The sequence below is a fragment of the Helianthus annuus genome, chromosome 12 (assembly GCF_002127325.2).
Source record: "Helianthus annuus cultivar XRQ/B chromosome 12, HanXRQr2.0-SUNRISE, whole genome shotgun sequence".
Classification (NCBI taxonomy): Eukaryota; Viridiplantae; Streptophyta; class Magnoliopsida; order Asterales; family Asteraceae; genus Helianthus; species Helianthus annuus.
The window spans coordinates 136,732,753-136,743,356 of NC_035444.2; the positions used below are offsets into that span (position 1 = coordinate 136,732,753).

The 10,604-nt window shown below is 42.0% G+C and overlaps 1 protein-coding gene across 1 annotated transcript; it reads left to right on the forward strand.

Moving 5' to 3' along the window:
• Nucleotides 1-1,194: 1,194 nt before the first annotated feature.
• On the forward strand, nt 1,195-2,331 carry LOC110893283. Its single transcript, XM_022140395.1, has one exon. The coding sequence runs from the start codon at nt 1,195-1,197 to the stop codon at nt 2,329-2,331; it is 1,137 nt and encodes a 378-aa protein (XP_021996087.1).
• The last annotated feature ends 8,273 nt before the right edge of the window (nt 2,332-10,604 follow it).

The following is a 10,604-nucleotide window of genomic DNA, read 5'->3' on the forward strand; positions in this document are numbered from 1 at the left end:
CAGGTGTCAATGTTTCCGTTTCGAGTTGTAAGTAGACTAGTGACAAAATCCATGGCTGTCTGTTCTAATCTCCAAATAGGTGTTTCTGATTACTGACACAACCCAAAAGGTTACTGATGTTCCACCTTGACTTTCGCATAAGTCAAACATCGTTCACATGCTTTGCTGTGTAGGCCTTCAAGCCCAGTTGCCAGTACAGGATCCTTAGATCTTAATATATTCCATCAAGATCCCGTTGACTAGAATGTCGAGGCCGGTGTGCCTTGCTCAACACAAGTTCTCTATAGTTGTCGTATAAGGAGATCCACATTCGTTCCGGGAGGTAGCAAATATCGTCCGACTTGCCAAAGGTTGCTTCTCCATGCCCAACATTGGTGCTTCCTGAAACCCTAGTTTATCTTGTGATCATTTGTATAACATTTTGTGATTAGAGATTTGATATTTCGAATCTCTATAACGAACTAGTTAGCAGTTGTGACCGATTTGAATCTAGGGTTTGTCTTGTTTTTTCTGATTAATCGCCGCCCTAGCCATTAATTTGATACCCTGATTGATTAACTTAGTTGTTATTGATCGCGGTTAACTGAGATTAATTTCGCTAGATCGATACACTGTTTTAATTGATTAAGGGTTGAAGATTAATACTAGGGTTTAAGGGTTAGGGTTTTGTGACAGTTGAGGCTTGTGGGCAGCAGGTTTCGTTTTTTGGTTGTTGCATGGTTGTGAAAGTTACGTGGTTATGGAGAGAGTTGAAGTTCTTGATAGTGATGGGTATCCGAAATTGAGTAATATTGCTGGTAACATTAACAAACCTGATGTGGTGAGTGAAGAAGCCGAAGTAACGCTAGGTACTGCCCCTATTCGAGGTATTGGATTAAGAGTTACAAACATTGAAGGTATTAAGGGGATGCCGAGGAGAGGTATGTACTCAACTAACAACCCATCGATTCTAGATGGGTTGGAGGCCATATCAAAACCTGTTACGCATGATTATATGGGGGGACACACAAAGTTATTCCATGAAAACCCTACTGATCAGAATATGTCTAGGGAAAAGCTGAACTTGTCAGGATCTTTTCCAAGTTTTTCGACTTTTGTGGCTGATCCACTGTCGGTAGAGGAGAATTCAAGGCCGCCATAGTTTGCTAACGTGGTCAAAACAAGAAGATAAGTGCAAAAGTCAATTTCCGAACCATGGAGAATAGTGAAACTATGGAAGGGGCTAATGTTGTAATTCCATTATCATCGGTGAAGCAAGTAAGTGAACGTTATGCTAACACCCTCTATGGGTATTTTTTGGGAAAGAGACTTACATTTCCAGTAGTGGACTATTTTGTGAAGAATAATTGGGTGAAGTATGGATTGACAAGATTAATGATGAACGCTAAAGGATTCTTTTTCTTTAAGTTTAAATCGAAGGAAGGGATGGATAAGTTGCTGGAAGAAGGGCCATGGATGATCAGAAACGTGCCTATAATCTTAAAAGAATGGTCGCCTTCTGTGACTGTGGAGAAAGAGGACATCACTTCTATCCCGGTGTGGGTTAAGATGCATGATGTGCCATTGGCAGCTTTTACAGAGGACGAGCTTAGTCTCATAGCTTCGAAAATTGGAACACTGAAGATGTTAGACTCATTTACGGCAACTATGTGTGTTGAATCATGGGGCCGTAGTAGTTTTGCAAGGGCCTTGATAGAAATTCATGCGGAGTCGGAGCTGAAGAAAAGCATCACTATGGCAATTCCCTTGCTTGACAGAAAAGGTTTTACTAAAGCTGAGGTGAAAATAGACTATGATTGGGTCCCATTGAGGTGTAATAATTGCTGCGTTTTTGGACATGATGTCCACTCGTGTCCGAAGTTACCTAAACCAGATCAACAGGAGGGGAATGGAAAGGATGGTGAGGGTTTCCAGGAAGCTGTGAAAAAATCAAATAAGGGTATCAACAAAGGAATTCAAATTAATAAACAAAAGTCCAAGATGGTGTACCGGCCGGTGGTTAACCCCAGACCGAAAACTATTATGAAGCAGCAAGTTCAAACGGCAAACTCTTTTGATGCTTTACGCGATCAGGTAGAGGATTCAAGTTCGGTGGGTTTGAAAGGTAATAGAAAGGAAAAAACGCAAAACCAAGATAAAGAGGATAGTGGAAGAGCTAACGCAGGTGATCGGTTGAATTCGACAAGGAGAAATCACACAACGGATGACTTTTTTACCAATGATACTGATGTTGATGACTTACTAAATGACATTCCAAAGTTCATGGATAAAAAGAGTGATAAGATTTCTGAGGGTGCAAGCACACCCAGTATAACGGGATCCCATGGGTAGCCTAGCTTCATGGAATATAAGGGGGTTGAACCGCTCCCTCAAACAGAAGGAGGTTCGTCAAGTGGTGGTGGATAATCATTTACAGGTTTGTGAAATTATGGAGACACATGTTGACTCTTCTAATGTGTCTAACGTATGTAAAAAAGTTTGTCATTCATGGTCTTGGGAAACGAATGCAGCTCATTGTGAGAAAGGAACCCGTATCATGCTAGGTTGGGATCCAAATGTGGTCGATGTTATGGTCCCGTCGCTAACTGATCAGGTCATTCACACTCAAGTTATTTTTAAACTAGACAGTAAATCTTTATTTTGCTCTTTTGTTTATGCGGATAATCAATACAAAAGAAGAAGAGACTTGTGGCAAAATCTTGGGAGGCATAGCTCTTTTATGCGAGATAAACCGTGGGTTATTCTGGGGGACTTTAATGCGTCTTTATTTCATGATGACGTTAGCACAGGGTCGTCCACTCATAATATTAGTACTCGCGAGTTTAAGGAATGTGTTGATGACATAGAAGTGTTCAATGTTAATAGCACGGGCCTACACTACACGTGGACGAACAACCAGCAAAAAAGTGGGAGAATGTTTAGAAAACTTGATCGAATCAGGTGCAATGTTCATTGTATTACAAGTTTCCCTAATGCTGGAGCCTATTTCCATGCTTGTCGAGTTTCGGACCACACTCCATGTATCTTGAAGCTGCCGAATATGAAAAGAGAAAGGCCTAAACCGTTTAAATTTGTGAATTTACTTGCTGACAAGCATGGTTTTATGGAAGAAATAAATCAGATTTGGAGTAAAGATATCCCGGGTGTCCGCATGTATCAAGTTGTCATTAAGCTTAAGATGTTAAAAACTCCCTTTCGGAAATTGTTTTTTTAAACAAGGAAATATTCACGAGAATGTGAAGCTGGCCAGAAAGGAGTTGGATGAGTGTCAGTTTGCGATGGATCAGGATTCGGCTAATGAAGACTTGTTAGCTAAGCATAGTATTCTATTACAGAAATACAAGGATGCAGTTCATGACAAAAGTTCGTTCTTGCAACAAAAATCGAAGATTCAATGGCTCTCTTTGGGGGATTCTAATACAAAATACTTTCATAATGTTGTGAAAGCAAATAATCACCGGAGCCGAATCTTCTCAATTCGTGATGTTGATGGTAATCTACACGAGGGGGGAGCGGTGCCTCAGATTATGGTTAATCACTTTGAAAAGTTTTTTGGGAGTGTTGGTAACGTCGTAGCCAGCCCTAATCCGGAGCTTTTCCGTCATACGTTGTCATCTGTTACTGCGAATAACATGGTCCGTAGTGTCACTGAAGCTGAAATTAAAGAGGCGATGTTTTCTATTGCTGGGAATAAAGCGCCTGCTCCAAATGGATATACATCTGTTTTCTTCAAAAAACGCTTGGGATGTCGTAGGCAAGGATGTATGCAAGGCGGTGCAGGATTTTTTTGAGAATGGTAAACTTCGTAAACAGCTTAACCACACGGTGATTTCTTTTATTCCAAAGATAAAGACCCCGGCCACGGTTATGGATTATAGGTCGATATCTTGCTGTAATACACTATATAAGTGCATAAGTAAGATTATCACGAACCGCATTAAGGAGGGCCTATGTGATATTGTCAACATTAATCAGTCAGCGTTCATTCCGGGTAGGAAAATCTCTGATAATATTCTGCTCCCCCAAGAAATAATGCATAATTACCATCGTAATCATGGGCCTCCGAGGTGTGCTTTTAAAGTTGACATTCAGAAGGCTTATGACACAAGTTGACATTCAGAAGGCTTATGACACGGTTGATTGGAGTTTCTTGGAAAATACTCTTCGGGGATTTGGCTTTCACCATACGATGATTAAATGGGTTATGGTATGTGTTACGTCTACTACGTTTTCGTTAGCTATCAACGGTAATCTTTATGGATATTTCAAGGGGAAGCGGGGATTGCGTCAAGGGGATCCTATGTCTCCATATCTTTTTACTTTGGTAATGGAGGTTCTTACATTGATTCTTCAACACCAAGTGGATATATCGGCTTATTTTAGATTCCATCACAAATGCGAAAAACAAAGGATTATTAACTTATGCTTTGTGGATGATTTGTTCTTGTTTGCTCGTGGTGATCCAAATTCAGCTTCTGTTATTCTCGAGTCCTTGAACTTATTTAAGAATATGTCGGGTTTGGTTCCTAGCATGAATAAAAGCACGGTCTTTTTTGGTGGTGTTCCTAATTATGTTAAAGACCAGATTCGTAGTCTAATGCAGTTCGAGGAAGGTGTGTTGCCGGTTCGGTATCTTGGTGTTCCTTTAATCTATACTAGATTGATCTATAATGATTGTAAGAAGCTTGTAGAAAATATGGAATCAAGAATCTCTGATTGGAAAGCAAAAAGTCTATCATTTGCGGGTAGACTCCAATTAATTAGATCAGTGTTATCGTCAATGCATGTCTATTGGGCGTCGGTGTTTATTTTGCCAAAACGAATCATCTATGACCTTGAAGATAGGATGCGACGCTTTCTTTTTGCACAAGGAAACAATATAAAGGGTAAAGCGAAGGTGAAATGGAGCCGTGTATGTCTGCCTAAGAACGAAGGTGGGTTGGGCATTCGGAAACTTTATGATATGAATAATGCGCTTATGGTAGCTCATATTTGGAGTCTTCTTACGAATATGGAATCTTTATGGGTAAAATGGATTCATTCTTATCGTATCCAAGAGAGAAGTTTCTGGGATGTGCCTTTTCGGAACAATGTGACTTGGAGGTGGAGGAAGATGTTGCAACTTCGACCAACCATTCGAAAACACATATGGATAAAGCTGGGTAGTGGTACTAATACGCTGGTATGGTTCGATATATAGAATAACTTGTGTCCGTTAAATGTATTCATCACTCCTCGAATGATATCAAGTGCGGGTCTCAATATGTCATCTACGGTTGCGGATATGGTTCAGAATGGAGAGTGGGCTTGGCCGAACACATGGGTAAACCGGTTCCCAGCCTTAGAGAATCTGCCTAATGTTGTGTTAAATTCGGAAGCTCAAGATAGGATTGTTTGGAGATCTAGGGAAGGAGCTGACATGGAGTATAGTACTTACGTCGTTTGGGATGATATTCGCCAGATGCAGGATTAGGCTCCTTGGGCTCGTATAGTATGGTTCCCTCAGGCTATTCCACGTCATGCGTCTCTAATGTGGCTTCTCGTTTGCAAAAAACTCAAAACTCAGGATATGATGAGTAGATGGGGATCGAACTATAACCTCATGTGTTCTTCTTTATGCATGTCGGGGCCTGACTCTCATGAACACATCTTCTTTAAGTGCGCTTTTGCATCGCAGATTTGGAATGGGGTTCGTGACAAAGCTGACATGGGATCTATTGAAGAGAACTGGGAGGATATATTTGATTATCTATTGCAGCATGCTGAATCCAAATGAGCTAATCATATCATTGGCAAGTTAGTGGTTGGGGCGACGACTTATTTCGTGTGGCAGGAACGAAATAACCGGTTGTTTTCGACGAAGAAAACGAATGCAACTCTACTGATTGAGGTGATTTTAACAACAATTCGTATGAAGCTTCACACAATGAAGTTTAGGAGGACTAGTCATGTGAATCAAGTGTTGCTCGAATGGAAGCTGCCGAGAGCTTTGCTTATGGAACAAGACGAATGCGGCTAAGAAGCTGAAAGATGGTCGATGTAGTTTGACTACTTGTTTTGTCGTGTAGACTTTGTTTTTATTTTTAGCGTTTTCTTTTTGTATGCGCGTGGTTACTCAAGTAGTGGCATATCACGCTAGAGAACTGAGGAATACATAGTTCCTCACTTTTTATATTTGGTTGATGAATAAAATTTTACCGGGGTAACCCTTTACCCAAAAAAAAAACATGGGTCAATCTTGAAAATCCTCTTCCTTCAGTTCTCCAGTTTGAACAGAGCGAGTCTGATCAGGTAAGTTAGAGTCGATAGTGGCCTGCAAAGCTCGTGCACGTTCAGGTTTCATAGTCGTAATCAGTCAAAAGTTCCATCCAGCGGGGTCATCGCATGCTTTAGCTCTTTTCGAAACAACGATACACGGGAGGCCCTTGTGATCGGTCTAAGTGATGCATTTGGTACCGTCCAAGTAATTCCTCCAATCTTAAATCCAAGGTCATGGCTTCCACCCCAGGTTGTGAGTCGTGCACTTCTACTGGTTAATCCACCATGTAGGCCATAACCTTCTCGTGTTGCTTCGGCGTGTAACTAGGACTCTGATCCGACACTAGATTACTAGTACCCTCAGATAGAAACGATGCTCCGTGCATTGTAGAGTTGGGTTTCAAAAGCTGAAAAGATGTCCTCCTGTTTTGTCTCCCGCGAATACACAATACCCTGCTGTGCTAAATAGATTAACGTTGCGCGATCTCCAAAGAAATTGTTGTATTCCCCGAAGGTATTTTTTTTTTGGTGTCGATCAGTTTCTAACAAAATGGATCTTAGCGAGATACACATGTATACCCACTCCATTGGTTACGTGATCAAAATGTATCTCTTGAACCCAGATGTTACATCTAACAAGACTTCACACGTAATGGCTCCTCCCTCAGGAGCTCTAAAATAAGATACAGTTGCCCTCCATGATGTTCCTTTCTCCTGAATATGATTCAACACGTCATCAATAAGCATAGTCGATTCGTGTGTTCCATAAAGCTGCTGGTGTGATGATTTGTCTAAAGGTCATGGAATACAACGTCGCAGTGGCTGCACTGCATTCGATATGTCGTTTTAGGAACATTCTCCCCTTGGACTTCCATCTGATGATTGCCCGATCTCAAGTCGGTTTCCGAGTAGATGATTGACCCTTGCAGCTGGCCAAGCAGGTCGTCAATGTGAGGTAATGGGTGATGGTTTCCGACTGGCACCCTGCTAAGTTTATGGTAGTCGATTCACGAATGAAAGGACTCGTCCTTCCTTTCACGGGTAGAGCTTGGGCTCCCCAAAGTAAGGAGCTAATTCGTCAAGACCCCTGCCCAGCGGTTCCTGAAGTTGACTAGGCAGTTCCTGCAACCTTCTTGATGTGAGACGATAAGGGATACTAGTAATCAGGGCTGCTTCTGACATGATACCGATCCGATATTCCACCTGACGATGTGGAGGTGAACCTGATAGTCCTTCTGGTAGCTCATAGGGAGAAATCACGAAAAGTTGGTCGATCCTCTTCTCCTTAGCCTTAGCATCAGTAACGAGTGCTAACATAGCGGGGTAATCCTCCCGTAGACACTTCTGGGCCCTTATTGCCGAAATGATACTAACCTTTACACAACTCTGGTACTTTGGAACAGATGACGATTCCCTACTAGGGAGAGGGGTACGCAAAGCTTTCTTCTCGCAGGGGGTATCTGCGTGATGTATGGATAAGCAATCCATACTAACTACTGCATCAAATCATCGAGGATAGCAGAAAGAAGGTTGACGTCGAACACTTGTCCCACAAGGTCGAGTTTACATCCCAACGGATATATGAGGTTTCATTTGACTTGCCATCAGTCGATTCCACATCAGGTTCGGTTTCAAGAAGTGTCAGAGTCAATCAGAATAGAGACAAAGCGAATAACTACCCATCCAAGTTGCCATATTGTTGTTATACCTGGTGCCGCCTACACCAATCCTAAATGCCCTTCCATGAGCATCATTTCCAGTGTTGTTGTACTCGTTGCGAGGGTTTCCAGTACGGCCGTCATTCCCTTGGTTGTTGTCTGTGACACTCGAGGTTTTTCCGAACGATCACCTTGTAATATTTTGTGTGTATATAAATATTATTAAATGGAAACGTGATTTTTGCATGACATGTGATGTATGTATGTATTATATGTATATATAAGAGTCGAGACCACGACCCGAGACCATGACTCGCAACCGGGCGGTTGCGAGTGGGCCACTCGGTCTCGAGTGGGCCTAGTGAGCCGAAACCGGTTGGGCCGAAACCCCCAAGCCCAACTCGTGACCCCTTGTATAAATCCCACCCTTTTCCCCACTTGCTTCATTTTACACACCAACACTTCTTCTAATCTCTCTCACTAGAAACCCTCTACAAACACCACTTTCCTTCTCCTTGATCTCGGTTCAAGCAAGGATATCGGACAAGACACTCGGTCAAGACCATCACTCGGACACTTCATCTTCTCTCATTTTCTTCCTTTCTTTCGGCTCATCCTCCTTCTTCACAACCGGTTAGTGTTGTTACTATGTGCATAAGATTTATGTATATTGTATGAACTAGAAGATGGTTAGTTAAAAATTGTTACACATGATTTTTGGATGATTGTGAAGTTGGATTATGTGTGTTAAACCTTGTGTATGAAAAATTGCTAAACATGCTTAAAGTAACTAGAAATGGTAGATTAAGAATGATTATGGCCAACCAAACTATACTTCTTTGTTTCTTGCAAAATGTTGATGTTTAACATAAGATTTTCGGCTATATAATGTATGTTTTCTTGTTTAGCATCATGATCTTGTCAAAATATGTGATTTGCGGTTCATAAATATGTGTTTATGTTGGCATGAAAACCCTAGAAAACTATGAACATAAGAAGAACTTGTTTGAATATGGTTTGAAGGTTTTAAAAATGGCAAAGTTTGATCTATCTTTACTAGCATTCAGATTAGGCAAAGTGTTAGTGAAATATTATTGGTTGTTTCCTAAAATGGGCCTGAATTCTTGGTACATTTTGGACTGTCATATCTGCATCATCACGTGTATATGAAAGTGACAGATTACGACTCGCAACGACAGCATTCCGACTCGAAACCGCACCGTTGCGACTCGCAACCAAAGCATGACAAGTCGAAACCACGAGATTGCGACTCGAGACCACGCCGTTGCGACTCGCAACCAAAACGTGACAACTCGAGACCACGGTTGCGACTCGCAACCACCGCGTGACAAGCCGAGACCACCTGGTTGCGACTCGAGACCAGCTGGTTGCGAGTGGGCTGTCCATTTTGGTTATTGGGCCATTCTGTGTTAACTTGGGCTATCTGTTAAGTGGACTACGTGTTGCTGTGTTCTGTTTGACTGCGTTACTGTTAGGGCCGGCCCAATAACCCATGACTATTTACTTGCATGCATGTTACGTACCTGTATGTGTTTTACGTGAATGCTTGTACACCGAACCTGACCTATACCGGTAACCATGTTAGGACGTGGTGACCAACGTGATTGACAAGTAACCTAAACCTACCGAGCAACCCAAGGTGAGTTCACAACTTAAAAGCATGCGTCCCGGTGGTTTGGGACACGAGACTAAAACAATCCTATCCCCTGGTAAAAGGGGATACCATTTACATACCTTCCCTAGTTATTGGGAACAAAACTTACTTTTCCTTCCCGGGTATTGGGAAACCTTTTGGTTAATTACTGTTTATACGGATTGCAACTAACGGCACTAAACGGAACTCTATCACTCAAGTCCCTACTACAAATACCGATTAGTCGCCGGGTTAGGCGAGCGGGTTATTAGTTGATAGCGCTATTTAGGTGTTTACCAGCCTCACACCGTGCCCTGGTTTGGGACGGTCGTGAACTAATGTACTCAGATAATCCGTCAATGATGATAGAACATTGACATCGGGGCATCCTGCGGATACGCAACGGTTACCTAGTGTTCGGTATTGGAAAAATCAGTTTAGTCGCTAACTTTTGGGGTAGCTCCCCAAGGCATGTATAAACGGATAAATTAACCGGTGAAACAAAGTTTTTGGTAATTAAAACTGGACAACTAGTGAACTCACTCAGCATTATTGTTGACCCCTTACTGCATGCTTTGCAGGTAACCAGTGACGAAGGAGCTTGCAGCTTGGGAACGTGTAGTGTCTGTTCACCCTTGTGTTGGGTGTTACCTTACTTTGAATCATGAACTTTGTTTTAAACTACCGTACTTATGCTTCCGCTACTTATGACTGTTTTGAAACTTAAAACTTTAAACTCTGAACTTAATACTTGCTAGGCTTATGAATAGTAAGTATTACTTTTGTTATCAACTTAAGTATTCGGTATAATTGGTGGCTGGATCCTGGTCAGTCACGCCCCCGAAGCGGGTGCTATCCGCAGGTGGATTTTGGGGGTGTGACAGATTGGTATCAGAGCCATTGGTTATAGTGAACTTGGTTTTAAAAAGGGGAAAATCTTTTTGGAGAAAACCAGACTATAACCCGTGACTCGTAACGACACTACACTCCAAGTGCAAGGCTCGACACTTTTGACCTCATAGCTCGGACCAGTG